Consider the following 22,511-nt stretch of genomic DNA (forward strand, 5'->3'; position numbering starts at 1 on the left):
ACTAGGCTGGTCTTGAACTCACAGAGATCCACCTGCCTCTGCCTCCTGAGCGCTGGCACTAAAGTCATGATCTATTGATCTGTTATGGTATTTATAGTAGCTTATAATTAGCTGCTAATTGGAGGGGGCTGGACGGTGGTGGCACACACCTTTATTCCCAGCACTCGGGCGGCAGAGGCAAGCCTGGTCTACAAAGTGAGTTCCAGAACAGCCTCCAAAGCCAGACAAATCCTGTCTCAGAACCTGCCCACCCCCAGCCAAAAAAAAGTATGGAGGGATTGGGTTGTGTTAAGCAGTTATGGAGATGATTTTGAATAGAAATTGTTAATCCATAAGGTCCACTCTAACTGTAAACGTAGCTTTCATCTACTAAACTGGATTTTTTTTTTTTTTTAATAAAAAGGCACAGTAGACTATGATCTTTCTAGTTAAAGAAGCCCAGAGAGAGCCAGGCATTAGTGGCGCACACCTTTAATCCCAGCACTCAGGACACAGAGGCAGGCGGATCTCTGTGAGTTCGAGGCAAGCCTGGTCTCCAGAGCGAGTGCCAGGATAGGCTCCAAAGCTACTCAGAGAAACCCTGTCTCAAAAAAGCCCAGAGAGATGGCTCAGTGGTTAAAAGGACTTGTTGCTTTTACAGATTAGGTACAGTTTCCAGTACCCGTAGTCTTTCATAGCCATCTACTACTCTAGTTCCAGATCTAAAACCCTCTTCTGGTCTCCATGGGCACCCTGTACAGGCATGGTACATATACATATGCAAAAAACAGAACACAAGATGAATCTAAACTTTTTTTTAAATTATAGGTAAGACAGAATCTATTTTTTGATTATTTTGAGACAAGGTTTCTCAGTGTAGCCCTGGCTGTTTAGTAACAACTTGCTTTGTGGGACCAATCTGCTTCTGCCTCTCCAATACTGGGATTAAACGCAGGCACCATGCCCAGATAGCACTAAGAACACACACACACACATTTTTATTTATCTATTGTTTTGGCTGCATGTATGTCTGAGGGTGTTGAGTGATCGATCTGCAGTCAGCAAGGCCAAGGTTTTCTTTATTCACATATACCAGCCAAGTGCAAGCCAAAGGCAGCCAGGCCAGAGAGAAGAGAAGGGAGCAGGGAGAAGAGGGTCTCCACGTGTGCAGTCCCTTTAAGAAGCGCGAACCTTAGACTTCCGCATGACCTTAGACTTTCTGGGCACACCTGTCCAGGCTACTAGGAGGCGGGGCTACAGTGTCTCCCTACATGAGGGTGTTAGAAGACCTAGAGTTACAGACACATGTGAGATGCCATGTGGTTGTTGGGAATTGAACCTGGGCCCTCTGAAGGAACAGCCAGTCAGTGCTTTAATCTCTGAGCCATCTCCAACCCCACCACTAAGAATTTTTAATCAAACATGAATGCAATGAATGTTTATAAGACAAAAATTTAATGAAAATTGGTAAATGGGTATTTATGATCCATGGTACTAGTAATATCAAACTGTCACAGAAATGTAAAACAGAAGAGATGATGAAAATGTTACATATTATCATCATCTGATTCATCTTCTTCCTTCAAAGATTCCTGTTGAATGAAAAAAAGTATTTTAAGTTTTTCATCTTATTACATCCTATGGAACCTGCATTTCAAACTTCTGTAACTACAAGCTGTTATTTATACCTTAAAAATACTACCATGGCTAAGCAGTGGTGTCGAGTGCCTTTACCCCAGTACTCAGGAAGCAGAGATCTCTGAGTTCGAGGCCAGCCTGGTTTAAAAGAGACAGTTCCAGGACAGCCAAGGCTACACAGAGAAATCCTGTGTTAAAAAAACAAAGGACAAGTGGGGCAGTGGTGGTGCATGCCTTTAGACCCAGCACTCGGGAGGCAGAGGCAGGTGGATCTCTGTGAGTTCGAGACCAGTCTGGTCTACAAGAGCTAGGTTCAGGATAGCCTGGGGGAAGGGGGGGGGGAGATAACCCAGCGATAAGTCTATTATCCTTGTGATGACTGAATATAAAAGCATCAAATGTGTGTGTTTGGGGGGGGGATCTTGGGATTTTCTTTCTTTTCTCTTTGTTTTTAGAGACAGGGTTTCTCTGTGTATATAGCTCTGGCTGGCTTGGAACTCAGAGATTACCTGCTTTTGCCTCTTTAGTGCCGGGAATACCACCACACCTGGCAAAGTTGGAATTTTCAAGTAGAACTTTTTTTTTTTTAATAAAAAAACTAGGACAACTCTATCCCCTCTAGAGGTAACCTAAAAAACTGTTATCCTTGGTTCATGCATTAACCAAGTTACCTTATGACTCAGTCCATGGGAGTGTTTACAACAGTGCTTATACTGTTGCTTACCTTGGCATATTTCTCTGCTTCCTCCCTTATGTCTTTTGGAACAATTTCATGTCGTCCTTTAGTTACTGTAAAGTCAAACAATATATTAACAATGAGTGAGGATTGTGATTTGTAATAACATTCACTCTCCCACAAGTAGGTAGGGTTCATTTTTTGTTGTTTCCTCCCCCAATACTCAAGTCTTCCAAGTTGGGCTTACTTGACAATAACATTAAGTATGACGAGGAAATAAAACATCATGTAGATGTTTCAATGAGAAGTATTCACAACATGGGTCAGTTACTGCATAGAACGGTTACATTAACTCATCCCAACATGCAAATGAATTCTAGAACAAATAAAAGTCAAGTGTAACTTACGTTCACCAACCCAGCTGAGCTCTAGTTCAAAAGCTTTATCCTTAACTTCATCATGTACTATATAAATTCTAAAAGAGAAAAGAAAACATTAACACTGAAACAAGTCTATGAACACTGAGTACACCAGTCTAGTTCTAGCATTATAAAAGACAAAACTAGGGGCTTTTGAGAAAGCTCAGTGGTAAGATCACTTGGTTCATAGCATCCACAGGATGTTGAAAAATCATCTAGAACTCTCTTTCCAGGGTATCCAACACCTTCCCTGGCCTCCTTAGGCACCACATACACACATGGCACATGCAGCAAGTAAAATACTTAACACACAGAAAATAAAAAAAAAATCTTAAAATGGCAAATCCCTACAAATGCTGACATACCTCTCTCTATTAGTCAAGTTCAGTTTATTCTGATAGTGTTTTAAAGCTTCAAACAAAAAAGCCATCTCAGAAAGAGAACAGGCTCAAGTTGGAAAGGCCATCATGAACTGTGTGCTTTTTCAAGATATTAAACAAATACTTCAAAAACTAACCAATAATTTAAGCCCCTGTCCAAATTACTTAAATGCCACTATAACTAGTTATGATGTAAACACATTACAAACAATAAAGTAAACAAACTTACAAACATAACCAGTTATAGTAACAGTATAAACAGTTGAGTATCAGCTGACAGCAATGTCCCAGGAGGCAAAGGCAGGAAGATTCTCAATGAGGCTGGCTACAAATTAACACCTCCTCCCAAACAAACACAAAAGAAAAAAATATCCAAACAAAGCTTTCCTTCTTCTTTTGGAGGCTCTGTGAAAACCTTGTTATGTACAACTGCAAGAGAGTACCTTAGTTACATGATGAAAGGATGGCTTCCTGAGAGGGAACAACAGCCACCTACCACTTACACAAAAGTATGAAAGGTGCCAAAGGGCTGACTTCCATTAGGAACTACAAAGACTGCTTAAGTAAAAGAAACTGGATTGTATGATATTCACACTATTTTAAGGAAATTACTTTCACTTTCCAATGTAATATACTTTTTTTTTTTGGTTTTTCGAGACAGGGTTTCTCTGTGGCTTTGGAGGCTGTCCTGGAACTAGCTCTTATAGACCAGGCTGGTCTCAAACTCAGTTTTATTAGTTAAGAAGCATATTACAGCCGGGCGTTGGAGCACGCCTTTAATCCCAGCACTCGGGAGGCAGAGGCAGGTGGATCTCTGTGAGTTCGAGGCCAGCCTGGTCTACATAGCAGGTTCCAAGATAGGCTCTAAAATAATATAGAGAAACCCTGCCTCACAAATAAATAAATAAATAAATAAGCAAGCAAGCAAGCAAATAATTTAAAAAAAGAGTGAACAGGCTGGAGAGATGGCTCAGAGGTTGAGAGCACTGACTGCTCTTCCAGAGGTCCTGAGTTCAATTCCCAGCATCCACATGGTGGCTCACAACCATCCGTTATGAGATCTGGTGCCCTCTTCTGGTGTGCAGATATCCATGGAAGCAGAATGTTGTATACATAATAAAATCTTAAAAAAAAAAAAAAGAGTGACTGCTTGCTTCATAATAGAAGTTGAATTTCTACTGGTTTATATTATAGAATACTACACCTGAAAAATACTATTGCACGAAGAACCAACTCAGTAAACTTGTTCATGTAGTTTACCTGAGAAGGTATCTACAAGCTATTTTAATAGAAGTGCCAGCACTTTGATCTATAATTTACTGAGGGGGGGGGTGCATTTTGAGACAGAGATTCTCTATGTAGTCTCTTGTCCTGGAACTCACTCTATAGACCAGGCTGGCCTCAAATTCAGAGATCAATTTGCCTCTGCTTCCTGAGTGAATAGGCATGCACCACTGTACCCTGCAAATTAATTCATCTTTTTAAATTACCATCCACCTGCCTGACTTTCATTGCTTAGTATTTCAAAACTTGTTATCTGGATTCTCTCTATACCTGTATATGATAAATATAATAAACCTGAAAAGATTCAAACAGCAGCTGATATTCCCAAGCCAGCCTCTTAAATCCCATGCAGAGACAACTATAAACCTACAAAAGAAAGTTAGTGAGGCTAAGTGTGTGGCTCGCTGTAAGAAAAGGGTGAGTGAGGCCCGTGTTCTATTCTAGCAACACCTAGTGTTTACTGTTTTATAAAAAACATACTGTAGATTTATTTACTCTGTGTGTATGAATGTGTTGCCTATATGTGTGTGTGCTTTGTTAGCCATGGAGGGCCAATCTGAGACCCTCTTTTAACTGGAGTTACATATGCTCACCATGTGGATGGTGGGAATCGAACCAAGGTCCCCTGCAAGAGCAACAAGTACTGTTAACCGCTGAGCCAATTCTCCAGCCCTTGTAAGCATTCAAAAGTAGAATTGATAAATGTCTACTATGTCCTCTTCCTGTCTTTGAATGCTATACTACATATACACAAGTTTACTTTGTCCAAGCTTTATTTCTCCATCCCATTTATAAATTTTTAAAAATATACCAAAACATTTCATTAATATATCTTTATTAAGAATATGCGTTGGTGGCCTTTAATCCCAGCACTCGGGAGGCAGAGGCAGGTGGATCTCTGAGTTCCAGACCAGCCTGGTCTACAAGTGCTTCTCTCCAATAATACATTTTACTTCCTCTTCCTTAGGAGATTTTCTCCTCCTCCCTGGTCTCTTACTAGGTACCTAATCTTATGATCATTTAGATTGTGGCACACATCAAAAGCTTAAAAGATAGTCGGACGTTGGTGGCGCACACCTTTAATCCCAGTACTTGGGAGGCAGAGGCAGGCGGATCTCTGAGTTCCAGACCAGCCTGGTCTACAAGTGCTAGTTCCAGGACAGCCTCCAAAGCCACAGAGAAACCCTGTCTCGAACCCCACCACCACCACCAAAAAAAAGAGTATGATCTCCAGGGGCTGGCGAGAGAACTCAGCAGTTAAGAACACTGGCTGCTCTTCCAGAGGACTGTCTCATACTCTTAAACTTTGAGCTGAAACAAGCCTCCACCTGATGCCTATCACACCATGGTCCCAGAAACACAGGCCTTGAGACTCTGTCCTTCCCTCAGCTCTCAGAGCCAGCAAGCCCACAGTACAAGGCCAACAACTATACTCCCTTCCCCAGTGAAGAGCGCTCAGGGTCGCATGGTCTCCCCTTAAATTAGCCACTGTACAAGTTCTCCTTCCCAGAGATGCATTGGCTAGGGACCTACTAAAGGTGCAGTAATTAGAATAGGGTTTATGGACTACACAGCCACCTTCAACACTCCTGTATACCCTCCACGAGCCTGGAGAAGGTAGCTGGTTGGAAGAAGTAAGCTCAACAAAAAAAATTATACCGGGCACTCAGGAGGCAGAGGTAGGAGGATCTCTCGAGGCCAGCCTGGTCTACAAACCTACACAGGGAAACACTGTTTTGAAAAACCAGAAATAAATAAATAATAAATAATGGCTCTGCTAGGGCAGGGAGGCCCTCCAGGGTAAGTTACACCATAGAGACCCTGACACACCTAAGTTGCATGTGTAGAATGCCAGATGGGAGCAGTGGCCCAGCTGTTGCATTGCTTGTGCACAGTTATGCTGAGACACACACCATGAGACTGGAGGGTTGCAGGTGGGCATAACAAGGGTGCTCCACATCAGACACATCTGGTCAGGAGGGCTGCCTCCAAGATTAAACAGCAGGGGTCTCCGGTTTCTACCAAGCTTTATATCTCTACCCCATTCACTACTTGAAGATGTAACTTTCCAGGCCCAAACCTTTAATCCCAGACATAGAAGCAGGTGGATTCTCTTTTGATTTCTAGGGCACCCAGGGATATGTTGTGAAACTTTTGTTTTTAAGTAAAAATAAAAATGTAACATGAATATATTAAGGCTAAGGATTTATCTCAGTGGTATAGCACATGCTTAGCACATATAAAGCCCTGAGTTCAATTCCCAGTACACACACCATATACAATAACATTTTCAAACATAATAGCTTCTTAAGAATTAATGTATACAGAGATTAGGTCAAGTAAGATTTTTTTTTCTGGATAGCAGATAAAAGTTTCAAACAACTTACATTTTTGCAACTTCTTTAACTACATCACAGCAAGTCATTTCTTTCATCTACAAGAAAAGCATACTAATTAATTTTGTGTAATGTATAAGACCAGGAATAGTGATGCACACCTTTAATTGATGATGCAACTCTTGGGAGGCAGAGACATCTCTGAGAATTCAAGGCCAACCTGGTCAACATAGCAAGCTCCAGGACTACCCAGGCTATATATAGACCCTGTCTTTAGAGAGAGAGAGAGAGAGAGAGAGAGAGAGAGAGAGAGAGAGAGAGAGAGAGAGAGAGAAAGAGAGGAGAGAGAGAGAGAAATGTGTAAGCTAATTACCAGTGCTTTTTACTTAGGATTGGACAATAGCCTAATCCAATTAATTAATTATATAGGAGGTCATGAACTGACAGGTGGGTGTTGAAAACTGATCCTCTGGAAGAGCAGTAAATGCCCTTGACCACTGAGCTGTCTCTACATCTCTTGGGACAACTTTTTTTTTTTTTTTTTTGGTGTGTGTGTTGGGGTGGGGGCATTGAGGGCTTGGTTTCTCTGTATAGGCTTGGCTGTCCTGGAACACTCTGTAAACCAGGCTGACCTCCTGAACTCACAGAGACCCATCTGCCTCTGCCTCCTGAGTGCTTGGATTAAAGATGTATGCCACTTCCAACCTGGCTTGACAACTTTTAAGATAATCAAGAATTAACCAGGTGGTGGCTCACACCTTTAATTCCAGCACTCAAGAGGCAGAAGCAGGCAGATATCTGTGAGTTCAAGACCAGCTTGGTCTATAAGGTGAGCTCCATGACAGCCAGTGCACTTAGACAAAGAAACCCTGCCCCCCCCAAAAAACAAAAATATTTAATTAAGTTATTAAAGGAATTATGTTTTATATATATTAAAAGGATTTTATTTCCTCTGATTGCATGGAAGATAAAAGCATAGAGCAAAAGTAGGAAGAAGGAAAAAAAGTGAAGTGAGAAGCCAAAGGCAGTTAAGACGGTTCAATGGGTAACGAGTGGCATACACCACCCCCCCAGTACTTCCACAGCACACCACAGCACATGTGCTCAAAGGTCACATACCAACCAGAGCTACACAGTCAGACCTAACTCAGCAATACAAAATGAGAAACATTGTCTACATGAGAAACCAATAAAGAACTGGAAATCAGGAGAAACATCTAGTTGGGTGTCCAGCTGAGGAGTCTGAATACTGTAGGCATCAGAAAATCTGGCTACTGTGATGGCATACACCTGTGATCGAGGTACAGAGCTGGAACTACAATGACAGGTTTAAAAAGGTGTTTGAGCAAACCAGTTTTCATTTTTCAGATACTAAGGTGATGAAAGATTATAATACTCATAGTGGTTCAAGTTATGATACAAGATTTAACTGTTATCTTTCAAAGACATTCATTAATATTTTGTTTTCTGTTTAGGACCAACACCCATGTAAGGCAACTAACCATCACGGCCTGCAATTCTAGCTCCAGGGGAGGTGATAATTTCTTCTGGCCTCTGTAGGCAACTGTATTCACAAGTGTGCATTCCTATGCATATAATTAACAAGTAAAAATTTTTAAACTTCACATAACAAAAGAAGACAACAGCTACAATATTTGGCAAAAATCAAGCTTTAAGGAAAATACTCTTAATAGATGAACATCTAGTTCATGGCAAAAAGTGGGTGGTTTTAATCTGAGACAAGATCTCAATGTATGGCCCAGGCTGGCCTCTAAATCTGCAATAAATCCTTCTGAATTACAGGGGTGCACCACTAAACCACATTCAAAGCAGAAGTTTTAAACTTCATGCTTTCTTTAGGTACAAAGTCTGGAAAGGCACTTGAGCAGACACTAAGATTTTTAAGATAAAAGCTGTGTCCAACGACAAGATGTAGAAGAAAACTAAAAAAAAAAAAATTCTTTTTTTTTACTTCAGTTGACCTAAGAATGGACTTTTGTAGATTGATTGATTGATTGTGTCTGTGTGTGTGTGTCTTATATACACATACATACACACACATAAAAGTTGTTTGGGGGCTGGAAAGATAGTTCGCGGTTAAGAGCACCTGACGCTCTTGCAGAGGGACCCAGGTTCAGTTCCACAACACCTACACGGTGGCTCACAAGCATCATTACTCTAGTTCCAGGGAACCTGACGCCATCTTCAGGCCTCCTTAGGTACTAGACACACAATGAAATACACAGACATTTACTCAGGCAAACCCTCATACACAAGTAAATCTTTAAAAAGTTGTTTTGTAATTTTTTTCCTCCTTGAATTTTTACAGAAGCAATCAAAATCATGGAGGGATACAGGGTACAAAAGTCACAGATAATGTGTTACGAGGTTTCCTATTTAACCAGTCAACTTGACAAAGTTTCTAAACATTAGGCCACATATTATTGGACTAAGAGGCTTATAAATCCCACGTCTATGAAAACCCAGAATTCGATATACTTTACCTGAAGCTTTTCTATTTCTGTCTTTGCAGCTTGCCTGGCTTTGCCAATGGCACAGCCCCAATAACCCTATGTAAAATGAGAGAAAAGTCGATTAGTATATGTTACTTACTATTTAGTCTTTTATTTGCTGGTTGTGGTGGTACACACCTCTAATTCCAGCACTTGGGTCACAGAGGCAGGTAGATCTCTGTGATTAAAGACACGGTGAGACCCTTGTCTCAAAAAAAAAAAAAAAAAAAGTAACAAAGAAATAGCCAAATACATTCACATGAATGTCAGGAACCATGAAATAGCAAGCCTAATTCTAGAAGAATCTAAGTTGGGGCTGGGTAGGTGGCCCAGTGTTTTAGAGTACTTGCTGCTCTTGCAGATGTTATGTTTAATTCCTAGTACCCACACGACTATTTACAAACATCATTAACTCCAGCTCCAAAGGGATTCAATGCCTTCTACTGGCCTTTGCAGGTTCCAAGCACACACAAGATACACATACATACAGACAAAACACACATGAAAATTAAATAAGTAAATTAAATTTTAAATTGGTCCCCACCCCTGTGCTAGATTTCCAACCCAAAGCCTTGAAAACGTCAGTTTATATTCAGTTTTAAGACTTAATACAATGATGAGACAATCACATACTCAAAAAAAATGTTTACTAGGTAGTTCCTGTAAAGAGCATCCTGAAAGCCAGTACTAAATGTTCTCCACTTCATAACAATATGTTCATTAATTTAAAAAACTACTTTCCTCAAATGAGTTTTGAATATTTATTCCCCTGTCCCCCAAGACAAAGTCTCTACGTGCAAGTGCACTGGCTGTCCTGGAACTCACAGAGATCCACCTGCCTCTGCCTCCTGAGTACTGGGATTAAAAGCATGCACCACCTTGACCTGGCTTTATTCTTTAAATGCTATGGACTGAAGACAAGGCCTCACTCATGGTAGGCAAGCATTAACTATTATGCTATACCCAGGTGTTTCTTTTATTCTGAGTCTTTTAATCTTTAGTAAGCTGTCAAGATCTTTTTGTGATGGCCCAGGCTAGCCTTGAATTTGTAATTCTCCTGCCTCTCCTCCCCAAGTAGCTGGGACTACTGGCCTCCATCACTATGCCCAGTTTTAACTGAGTTAAACAAAAATTGAAACAATGCAAATGATATAAATGATAAGGAAATGCCATTTAACTACAATTGAATTTTAAATAATGTAAAATTTACTCACATATGAAACACCCGACGGATCAATCATATAAAGCTGTGGACCATCATTCGTACTGTAAGACCCTAACATGAAACTGCATAAAAACAAACAGTTTACAACATGGTTCTCAATACCATTATATATAAGACCACTGTGATGAAACTGTGATTAGATTTTTCTCTGATAAATTAGTAAGAAACATAACTTATAGTTTAGTTCTTTGATAAGACAGCTTCAATAAAAACTAGTATTAAGCTACAGTATTGAAATTCCATGTGACTTATCAATGTTTTAAAGGTGTGCACCACCATGGCCTGGCAGAAATGTAACAAAAGGAGTAAGGACCGGCATGTAGTGAGAAAACCACAGCAAATGAGTGCACATGAAAAGGCGAAAGGAACAAACTGTGGTGAAATGTACCTTTCATTTCATTTCCCAGTATTCCTCTAGTCTGCAATGGTCAGAAATGGCTCAATTATTTTATATGCTCAACAAATTAAAATTAGGTTTGGTAAATGATCGTGAATTACCAATTTTCTGAAACTATTTCTTTTAGAGAATCAGCCTTATGTTAGCCTATCACATCATGTAAGAGCCAACCATCCAACCTATGCCCACTTTTCCCTATTCAAACTGATGCAATTCTTCTTTCAGAATATAAATCTGGTTATCATTTAAAAACCCTTCACTTCGGAGCTGTTACACACTGGTCTCTTTGCACATCTGTAGTATCACTTCTACATAACTTTGTATTACCTGTGCACTCCGGGAAATACCCACATTCCACACCATTACAAGATAGTCTTTACCCATCCCCCCAGTATTTCATGCACGTTTCCTTGTCACCTCTCTGAAAACAGACCACTCCTTAACTGCTGCTCCACTGTGCTCAGGACCAATGTCTAGACCCTATCATTTCATCTCTAATGGCTGTTTCATCATTGTGACATCTGTGTGCCCACATTAATGACTGATTCATGGCACATGCCCAAGAAACCACTACTCATAGAAAGGAGCTGATGAACATGGAACTCAATTACGATGAAAGGCATTCTCTAGTCAAAGAGAGGTTTCAGGAGTAATCTGAATGAAACCTTTAACAATGCTCTATTGGGGTCTAACACTGGTAATTAATAAGATTCAGGTTTTCAATAAATCTGTCATTTCATTTCTCTATTGAAATATGTCTGATAAGCAACTTAAAGGCTGGATTACAGCTACATAGTAAGATACTTGATTGTGATTAAGCATAGCCAAGTAGGTTTTGTTTTCTTTACTTAGAGACTGTCTTTTTTTTTTTTAACAAGACGCCATCCAAGAGAACTTTTTTTTTTTCCCAAGAATTTATTTATTATGTATGCAGTCTTCAGAGGGCACCAGCTCTCATTCAAGGTGGTTGTGAGCCACCATGTGGTTGCCGGGAATTGAACTCAGGACCTCTGGAAGACTGAGCCATCTCTCCAGCCCAAGACAGTCTTTTGTATCCCAGGTTGGTCTTAACTATGTAGCTAACAATAACTTCTGACCTCACCCACTTACCCCCCCCCAAGTATGGAGATTACAGACTACACTAGCTTATGAGTTGTTGGAAAACAGACATAGGAGCATTATTTAAGTGTTTAAATAGCTGTACCTCATGTCAAGATAGAAAGTATTTGAATATCAGGGACATAACTGCAGAGAATTTATTATGATTAGATTAAAATTATAATTATAATCATTCCAGGACTATGATTCCTGTCATTATACAGTTTTTAGAATATTTTTGGAGAAAGACTCCCTAAATATCCCAGCTTGGAACTCACTATGTAGCCTAAACTGACCCTGAACTCAGGGCAATCGTCTTGCCTCAGCCTCCTGAGAACTGGAATCACAGACATGTACCATCACATACAGCTTAAAAGTATACTTTTAATGGTTGCCTACTACTACTTGGTAAGAATTTATATTTCAGGTGTCTCAGGGGCTAATCTGGGGCATAGGGGAGGTGTCTCTGTGAGCAGAGTGCTTGCTGTACAAGCATAAGAACCTGAGTTTGGACCCCCAGAATCCACAGAAGAGAGTGTGGTTCATGTCTGTAACCCTGGTACACAGGTGGAACAGATATTAAGAAAAGGCTAGCTGAGCCATGGCAACCCAAGCCTTTACTTCCAGCAGAGGCAGGTGGATCTCTGTTAAGTTCAAGGCTGGTCTACAAAGCAAGTTCCAGGACTGGTTCCATACTGCTGAGAAACTCTGTCTTGGGGAACAACAAAAAAAAAAAGGCGGGGGGACTAATTTGTGGAGAAAAGTAACTACTGTATGAATAAGACTTAAAGGTCTCACAAAATTTCATACCTGCAACCAAAAGGTCTAACAGCACTGTAGAGTGTATAAGCGTGTACATACATGGCCACTCTGTCTGCAAGATGCTGTAATTATGAGGGGAAAAGACCTTATTAATACATTTCCATCACTGTTCAAAAGTTAATTAATTACTTAATTAATACATTTCCATCACTCAACATATTATCAACTTACTTTTAGAGGAATGTTATAGCCAAAGTTAGATCTAAAGTTGGATGCTTCTTCTCTTGCTATGTCTGCTAAGGAACGAGCGTCTGCCAGCAGACCTGCGACTGCCTGGAGAAAAAGAACCAATTTAATAGACAGTATTATATCAAACCAAAATCATTTACTCTAAGTATCATTTAAAGACCATCTCTGCTTAAAAGGTCTTTAAAAGGCATTTTGATGTTTTAATGTAAGATCATGGCTAATTTACAACTCAACTGCTCAAATGTTGAGAAGGAGCATTCATATCAGAGTTCACGTTCCCAAATTACCACCTCACTGTAAAGAATAAAACAAAACACTCGTCAGTTTTCTGGTGGTGGAACACATCTTTAATCCAGCAGCACTTAGGAGGCAGAGGCAGGCGGATGGATCTATGTGAGTTCCAGGCTTGGCTTACACTCAGATGGTTTAGCTATCAAGCTACATGAACTAAGAAAGAAGCCCAAGGAGCTATGAGTTTCTCCTTTCACTTTACATCATTTCCTTGTCTTATACCTTACTATAATGTGTTCTGATAACATTTAGTGATAATTCCCATGTTGGGTACAAAAAACTTAATATTCTTTGCCTGTCAAATATTTATCCCCCTGGTGATCTATGCTGTCAAGATCTCATTTCTACATCCTCCGAATCACTCTCTCTCTCATCCTTAAAGCAGTTTGAGTTTCCTTGTCACCATTAAGGTTATGAAATTGTTTCCTTTGTTTTAGACACTGAATGATCAAAATCCAATAATAAATTTTATTATTGTGGCTGCTCAAACATTACTACCTTAGTATTAAAGAAATGAATAAATTCTTAAAAACAGATTGTAATGTATCGAAAATAATCAGAAAAAACAAGGTGAACATTTTAAGGTGTGATCTTACCATTCCAACATGTCGATCAACATTAAAAAGTCGTTTGTTGGAGCCTTCTTCGTAAAGTTTAGAAAGGACTAATTTTTCTACCCCAAACACAACACCATCTTTACATCTGATCCCAATAGCTGTACTGAAACAAGAAAAAATTTTTCTTAGCTGAAATAGAAGAAACTTAACTTATATATAAAAAGTAAATAAAGTCAAAGGGATGGATACAATTCAGATGATAGATCAATGGCCTAGCCTGTGAAAGCCCTGGGTTTAATCGCCAGCATATTTTAAACAAACAAAAAAGGTTGTGTGTATACTTGTAATCCAGTACTTAGGAGCTGGAGGTAAGTGTTCAAGGTTACTATTTGGTTTTATTTTGCTTTGGTTTTTCGACATAGGGTTTCTCTGTGGCTTTGGAGGCTGTCCTGGAACTAGCTCTTGTAGACCAGGCACTAGACAAAAGGGTCAGAAGTTCAAGGTCATTCTGTGCTACATAGTGAGTTGAAGAACAGCCTAAGAGACAAGGGACCCATCTTAACAATACACAAAAATTAATATCTAAAACAGAGACTTTAAACGTATTTTTTTGTTAAACTTGGCAGCACTTTATTGAATTTATTATTTTCTGTGTGTGTGTGTACATGTGTATACTCATATTCATATGCACAGAGGTCAGAGAACAACCAAGGAAATACTTCTCTCCTGGCACGATATAGATCTCAGGGACCAAATTCAGGGCTGGTGACATGGAGTCATCGCATTGGCCCACTTCAAAATATTTTAACTAAGGGGGGTGGGGTGGTGGTGGCGCACGTCTTTAATCCCAGCACTCGGGAGGCAGAGGCAGGCAGATCTCTGTGAGTTTGAGACCAGCCTGGTCTACAAGAGCTAGTTCCAGGACAGCCTCCAAAGCCACAGAGAAACCTTGTCTCGAAAAACCAAAAAAAAAAAAAAAAAAATTTTAACTAGTTGCAGGCGGTAGTGACACACACCTTTAATCCTAATACCTAAGAGGCAGAGGCAGATGGGTCTCTACACATTCCAGGGCAGGCAAATCTACAGAGCAAGTTCCAGGATAACCTGGACTGTTATACAAAGAAACCTGACTCAAAAAAGAAAAGGAAATAACAAAATAAAATAAAACAAAAAAGCCCCAGAGGCCAGGCATGGTGGCACCCTGTCTCAAACAATAACAAAAAGACAGTCCTACTATATAGCCCTTGGCTGGCCTGGAACTCACAATAACCTGTCTCTCAAGTGCTGGGATTAAACGTACGTGCCATGCTACACCAGGCCCAGTGAGATCTGTCTTTTAAAAAAAAAAAAAGGTGCATAGCATACACAAAAAATGCACTAAACACAAACTAAAAAGAATGACTAATGTATTTTTCTTTTCATCTATTTTTATCAAGTTTTCTGCAATAAGTATGTACTGTTTCTAGTAAATACATAAACCAATAAAATATATGTCCTATTTCAACTGAGATCTTTTAGTTTTTTTGAGACAGGGATCCTTTGTGTAGCCCTGGCTGTCCTGGAACTCAAAAATCCATGTGTCTCTGCCTCCCAAGCACTATGATCAGAGGCGTGCACCACCACCATCAGACACAGATCAGATCTTGATCTCAAGTAAAATACACATAAATTGCATGATGTTATGTCAAGATTAAAATCTTAATGTACCTCTCTCCTGCTGGTGGGGAAGGGTACAAGAAATCCAACCAGGCTTTGCATATCCTAGGCAGATGCTCTACCACCCCACTTCATCCCTGGTCCTTTTTCTTTTTTATTTCATTAACATTGTTATTAATGCTATTAAGTAACTGTATTATTAATTTTACAAAACTTAGTTTTTTCTTTGAGTCTTAGGAACTACACTCTGCCTGACACATACTAAGCATGCACCTGCAAATCTGCAACCCTGTAGGTTCTGTCCAGCTTGTCTGTTTTGTGTGTGTGGTGCTAGGGATCAAACCCAGGGTTTTGTGCATGCTAGGCAAGCACGTTACCAGTAAACTACATTCTGGGCCCTTTCTAAGTTTTGGGTTTTTTTGTTTTGTTTTGTTACTCAACACGTTTTCTCTGTGTAACAACCTTGGCTGTTCTAGAACTCCCTGTAGACCAGGCTGGCCTTGAACTCAAGAGACCCACCTGCCTCTGCTTCCTGAGTGCTGGGATTAAAGGTGTGCAACCACCACCCAGCTCTCCTGAGGATTTTTTTTTTGTTTTTTGTTTTTGTTTTTTTAACTTCAGCTGGTTGAACCTGTAGAGCTCATGTGTAAAGTTAGCTAACTATATTTACAATTACAACCAATTTTAATAAATATTAAATATTAGTAGTATTAGTAATATTAAGTAGCAAACAGGTCAGCAATATATCATTAGGTATTTGTTTTAACAACCAATAAATTCTCCTGTCAATCTGTGATTTTTCTCTTTGTGTGGTGCTGAGGATGGGGCCTAAGAAGCTTACATGCTAGGCAGTACTCTACCACTGAACTATATTACCAACCTGCAGGCCCCATATACTGGCTATTTTATTCAAGAGCTTTGAAAAACAGTACTATTATCTCTATTTTACAAATGAAGAAGCTGAAGCAAAAACATTGTATGCCCAAGGCTGGAGAGATGGCTGGGGTTAAGAGCACCAACTGCTCTTCCAGAGGTCCTGAGTTCAATTCCCAGCACCCACATGGTGGCTCACAACCATCCGTTATGAGATCTGGTGCCCTCTTCTGGTGTGCAGATATACATGGAAGCAGAATGTTGTATACATAATAAATAAAATCTAAAAGAAATTCCCTTCCTTTAAAAAAAAAAAAAAAAAAAGACTATGCCCATCATTAAGTAATGACTGCATCAACAGTCGAACTCAGGTGTTAAGACCTCTCTTCTGTGGGTCACTGCCCTTGGGCTTCTGCCAGCTCCCATCTGACAGGGATGGGAGTGTCTGGTTAGGAATACTCCCTCAAAGACATTCAGGGATCCAGGAGAGAGGCAAAGAACTATTACTTTTAACAGATACATGTAAACATTTCTATTATTTAAGTAAACTAATATTTAAATATTGAGTTTTTACTTCTATTAAGTACTAATATAACCTATGGACTGCAGAAATAAAAGCTTTTTGAGATTCCCCAAGAGCTTTTTAAAATATAAAATATACAAAAACCTGTGCATAGTGACACATGTCTGTAATCCCAGCATTTAGAAGGCTGAAACCACAAGTTTTAAGGTCTAGGCAACATAGCAAGTCCTATGTCAGTTTTGGCTATATACTAAATATGTAAAACAAAATAAAGATATAAAAATTTGTGGGGCTGTTAAGATGGCTGATAATGGTAATGGATAAGCATTATGACCCAAGTTTAGTCCAAGCTCGACTGTCCACAACAATCCCACAAATTGTCCCCTGCTCTCTATGCTTGTGCGCGTACACTAGAACACCAACACACACACACACACACAAAACAAAAACTCATCTCGAAAAAACAAAACTTTTCCAGTTGGGTGTAGAGATGCACTCCTTTAAAAGAACTCGGGAGTAGAGGCAGGTGAGACTTTTTGAGTCTGAGGCCTAACAATCTAGTCCTTATAAGAATTTTCATGGCTAGGTTCTTCGATGAGACTAAAGAGACCAAAATATCATCTTTGCCTTTTCATATAGCCACCCAGAGCATACTATCTCTTTATTTCTTAGAGAGAGAGAGAGAATGCAGAAACCTATGGAGATCAGAGGTGCAAGATCCCCCTGAGTTTTAGGTGGTTATGAGCTGCCATGTAGGTGCTGGGAACCAAACTCAGGTCCTCTGCAAAAAACAGTACACAGTCTTAACTGCTAAGCCATCTCTCCAGTTCCCTAAGAACACTTTCACAAAACAGCATATGTAATTCTAATATAGTCATTTTTAGGCACCTACTTGTATGCCCCTAATTATTTTGGTGTTTCTTAAACTTAACAAGTATTGGTAATGGCAAAGCACTTTCCTATTATACACCCAACACAAGAAAAAAATTAATTATCCTTTGATACAGAACACAATCTTAAAATTATTAGCTTAAATGTTTTCTACCTGTTTAAACATGATACCCACTTTATGGGTGCTGAAGGTCAAATATGGGACTTAATGCATACTACACAAGCAGCAAGCACTCTACCAACTTAACTACATTCCCAACAGTTTTTCCCTTTGTTTTTTTTTTTTGTTTTGGTTTTTCAAGACAGGGTTTCTATGTGTAACACCCTAGCTGTCCTGGAACTTGCTATGTAGACCAGATTCAAGAGATCTGCCTGTCTCTGCCTCCCGAGTACTGCTGAGACTAAAGGCGTGCGCCGCCGCCACCACCACCTGGCCTGAACAGTTTTCTTAAAATATGTGTGTGTGTGCACATCAGTTATTGTCTGTGTGAGTAAATGTACAGAGGGCAGAAGAGGGCAGCAGTGGAAGCCTCAGATCTGAGTTACAGGCAGCCACTGGAAGCTAAGCTAGTTGGTGGCACTGGGATCTGCACCACCACCCTCATGATTGTGCAGCACATACTCTTAGCCACTGAGTTATCTCTGAGGTCCCAGTTATTACTTTATATAGAAAAAAAATCTTGCCAGGCATGATGGTATATACCTTTAAAGCCAGCAGCTGGAAGGCAGAGACAGACAAATCTCCTTAGGTCACCCTGACCTACATATAGAGTTCCAGACCAGCCAAGGCTACACAGTACGACTTTTTTAAAAAAAATAAAGGGGAGGCTGAAGAGATGGCTCAGCTGTTAAAAGCACTGGCTGCTCTTCCAGAGGACCCAGGTTCAATTCCCAGCACCCATATCACAGCTCACAACTGTCTGTAATTCCAAGATCTGACACCCTCACACAGACATACATTCAGATAAAATACCAATGCAAATAAAATAAAAAATTGCTTAAAAAAATAAAGGACCAAGGTTCACTTCCCAACGCCCACATGACAACTCACAACTGCCTCTAACTCCAGTTCCAGGGGACCTAACACCCGAAATACAGACATACATATGCAGGTAAAACACCAATGCATATGGAATAAAAATAAAGTAAAAGAAAAATATTCAAAAAGTTGCATTAAAAGCCAGGTGTTGGTGGTGCACGCCTTTAATCCCAGCACTCGGAAGGCAGAGGCAGGCGGATCTCTGTGAGTTTGAGACCAGCCTGGTCTACAAGAGCTAGTTCCAGGATAACCTCCAAAGCCACAGAGAAACCCTGTCTCGAAAAACCAAAAAAAAAAGTTGAAATTACTTCAGGGTATGGTATTTGTGTAAGCTAAAGCAATATACAAAATCTGACTGCCAAAACATACAAGATAAAAGATAATTCCTGTTTAAAACATTCACTCAAGTAAAACAATGTTTCTTACCTACTGTTTTCCACAGCCTTCATAGCATACTCAACTTGAAAGACTCTTCCATCAGGAGAGAACGTAGAGGCTGACAGGTCATACTGACAACAAAGAGAGCAACAGAGTTTATAGGACATGTCTTCGCCAACAACAGTCATATAATTTTTTCCAAACAGCTCAAACACCAGGAATGTTATATCCTAGTGGAAAATGCTTTGTTGCTCAGAGATAACTACACACCTTAGATGTCTCCTACTGAAAAGTAATGGGTCTAAATAACAAGAGATATGGCTCAGCTGTTAAGAGTACCTGTTTCTGTTGCAGAGGATATGGGTTGGGTTCCCAGAACTCACATGATGGTTTAGAACCATCTGTAATTCCAGTTCCAGGGGATCCAAAGCCCTCTCCTGGCCTCCATTTGGCATGTAGAGGATCCACATACATACACGTAACATAAAATATCTAAAAAGGAAGTTTAAATAATGGATACAAATCTAATTTGAGCTAATAAAAAAATTACAAAAATGAATACAAACCTTAAGGTCAGAACTTTTTTTATTTTTAAGATTTTATTATATATACAACATTCTGCTTCCATGTACATCTGCACACCAGAAGAGGGCACCAGATCTCATAACGGATGGTTGTGAGCCACCATGTGGATGCTAGGAATTGAACTCAGGACCTCTGGAAGAGCAGTTGGTGCTCTTAACCTCTGAGCCATCTCTCCAGCCCCAAGGTCAGAACTTTTTTACACAACTTTTTTTTTTTTTTTTTAAAGTATTGCTGCTGGATATGGTGGCACAGGCCTTTAATTCCAGCACTCACTCAGGAGGCAGAAGCAGCCAGATGTCTGAGTTGGAAGCCAGCCTGGTATACAAAGTGAATTCCAGCCTGAGTTCAGGGCTGTTATCGAGAAACCCTGTCTCAAAAAAAGGAGTATTGTATAAATATTAAAGTCAGATCATTTACATTTGTATCTAAGCCAGGAACCAAGGAAAGACCCTGGTTAAATAAATCATTTAGTATTCATCAACATTTAATGAGCACATACTGTGCTCATACTGTGGAAGGAATAAGCATAGCCCAAGCCAAGGAACTGGTGTCTTTTAAGTGGAGGAGGAACAAGCAAGAGTGAGTAAATCTAAAACATGCTAGAGAGCCAAACTAGGTTGGGGAAGGTAGTTTACATTTTATTCTTGATGTGAATGAGGAGGTGGTGTGATCTACTTCACATTGTTTACATTTACCTATAGTGCATGTGCCCTGGTGTACATCGAGAGGTCAGGGGACAACTTTCCAGAGTCAGCTCTCTTCCTACCATGTGGGACCTGGGAACTGAACTCAGCATTTCAGGGATTGAACTCAGCTGTTCCAAGTCTTGGTAGCAAGCACCTTTAACCTTTACCAAGTGAGCCATTTCACAGGCCCAAATTCAAGCATTTAAAAAAAAAAAAAAAAAAAAAAAAAAAAAAAAAACAACCCGGGTGTTGGTGGCGCATGCCTTTAATCCAGCTTTCGGGAGACAGAGGCAAGCGGATCTCTGTGAGTTCCAGACCAGCCTGGTCTACAAGAGCTAGTTCCAGGATAGGCTCCAAAGCCACAGAGAAACCCTGTTTCAAAAAAAAAAAAAAAAATCTGACTTGGGCTGAAACAAAAAAAATCACTCTGACTTGGGCTGAAACAAATTTAGAGGCAACAAGTGTGAGCTCACAATAGTGGCTTTGACTATACAATAAAGAAGGAACTAACCTTTGGGGACACAATTAAACATAAAAACAAAAATAAAAAAGCACTTGTAGAGCTAGGAATGGAACTCACCTAGATTTGGAACTCAGTGACTTGCCCTGGGTTGGCCTTTCCTTCTGCCCAGCAGTAGAGGTTAGAGGGGGGAAAAAAAAACCCAAATGGACAGAAATTTACAACTCTTGAGGGACACAACTCTTGAGGGACCTGAAGCCAGGAAAGAGGCCTTCAACAGTGAAACTTCCTAAGGCTTGGTTATTACTTTCATACTAAATATTCCACATGGAATATCAGATGACCATCGATGTTTGGACGGCAACCCTGACACAACTGCAAAGCAAATTTACTGTGAGGTGCATTACTAAGCACTAATCCCAACAAACGTTATCACATGACATTACTACTTCAGTACCTCGTAACCAATTAAATCATTCCAAACACCAGTAAGTAGATTTAATTCTGAGCATAGAAAAAAAGTTTTTTAAAGACGAGGTCTCTTTATGTTGTCCTGGAACCCACTGTGTAGACCAGGTTGGCCTGGAAATCAGAGATCCTCCTGCCTCTATCTCCCAAGTGCTGTGATTAAGGGTGTGCGCCACCACATCAGGCGAACATCAAAATCATGGAAATAAGGATAACCAAGAAAACCTATTACTCATTACCTCTACTGCAGATAATCAACAGATATCCGTTAAGTAGTTAACATATGGAGACAAAGGAAAGGTGGAGGAAATCACTGCACACGGGATGTGTTTAGCAAATTAAAAAGCCCAACTTGCAAATCTTCAAAACTCTTCACAAAAATCTGAGGCACTGCGGTCCCTAGATAACCCTTGCCAAAAATAATTCGTTCGGGAAAAGCAAACGAAGGAAAAGGCAAAGAACTCATGCGATCGAGCCTTTGAGGTCCTGTCACGATAGGTGTCCGGGGACTGCCTGGTGACGTGAGGCCCCAAGAGGCCCGTGAGTCAGCGGCACCGCAGCACCCGCACGGGCGGGCCACACGACGGGCTCCAGAGCCACCCAGACGCAGCAAGCAGCAGGGGCTCGCCTGGGGTGGGGGGGCGCGAATGCTCGCACTAGGGCAGGCCGCACCAGTTTTCACTTTCGGTTTCTTCAAGCAGCGGAAGAAAGTGACTCAGCAACCCTGGTTTTGGCTGCACTGGGGCGGCCACAACGGGCCCGAAACGCCGCCGAAGCCGGGGTCACCGAGATGAGGGCCTGGGACGCGGCGGAGGCCACGGGTCCCCAGGACTCAGGCAGCGCCCGGGCTCCAGCGGCCGGTCCCCCCCGCACTCCGTTCAACGCCGGCCGGAGAAGGCGGCGCGGAGAGACTCACCCCGGTCCCAATGGAGCTCATGGTGCCAACTCCGGAGGCCGCGCAGAGCTTCCAGGCCCGAAGTGCCGCTCCTACGCCGCTCACTGCGTAGCCTAGTAACAGGCTCGCCCATTGGCTGCGCTGTCCACCAATAGCCTTTGCTTTTGCGGCTCTTTCCGCGGGCTACGCAGAGGATTGTAGGAAAAGGAGAGGGCGAGCTGGAGACGCGCATGCGCAGAAGCCAGAGAGGCGG

At 40.8% G+C, this 22,511-nt stretch overlaps 1 protein-coding gene across 3 annotated transcripts; it reads right to left on the bottom strand.

Annotated features, from left to right (window-relative positions):
• Window positions 1–1,411: 1,411 nt before the first annotated feature.
• On the bottom strand, window positions 1,412–22,437 carry Psma3 (proteasome 20S subunit alpha 3). 3 transcript variants are annotated; one of them, XM_027418205.2, is made up of 11 exons: window positions 22,280–22,437; window positions 19,213–19,295; window positions 13,844–13,967; window positions 12,939–13,040; window positions 12,756–12,829; window positions 10,440–10,512; window positions 9,217–9,282; window positions 6,764–6,810; window positions 2,701–2,768; window positions 2,342–2,406; window positions 1,412–1,571 (listed from the first exon to the last, which is right to left on the bottom strand). In XM_027418205.2, exons 1-11 carry the CDS (start codon window positions 22,298–22,300, stop codon window positions 1,527–1,529), a joined length of 768 nt encoding a protein of 255 aa, XP_027274006.1. In that variant the 5' UTR covers window positions 22,301–22,437; the 3' UTR covers window positions 1,412–1,526. The 3 variants fall into 3 exon arrangements, with proteins under 3 accessions (XP_027274006.1, XP_027274007.1, XP_035300813.1); XM_027418206.2 differs by having other exon boundaries at window positions 13,844–13,962; window positions 22,280–22,330; XM_035444922.1 differs by lacking the exon at window positions 22,280–22,437 and adding an exon at window positions 19,504–19,653.
• Between the last annotated feature and the right edge of the window lie 74 nt (window positions 22,438–22,511).

This window comes from Cricetulus griseus, chromosome 5 (assembly GCF_003668045.3).
Source record: "Cricetulus griseus strain 17A/GY chromosome 5, alternate assembly CriGri-PICRH-1.0, whole genome shotgun sequence".
In the NCBI taxonomy this organism is placed as follows: domain Eukaryota; kingdom Metazoa; phylum Chordata; class Mammalia; order Rodentia; family Cricetidae; genus Cricetulus; species Cricetulus griseus.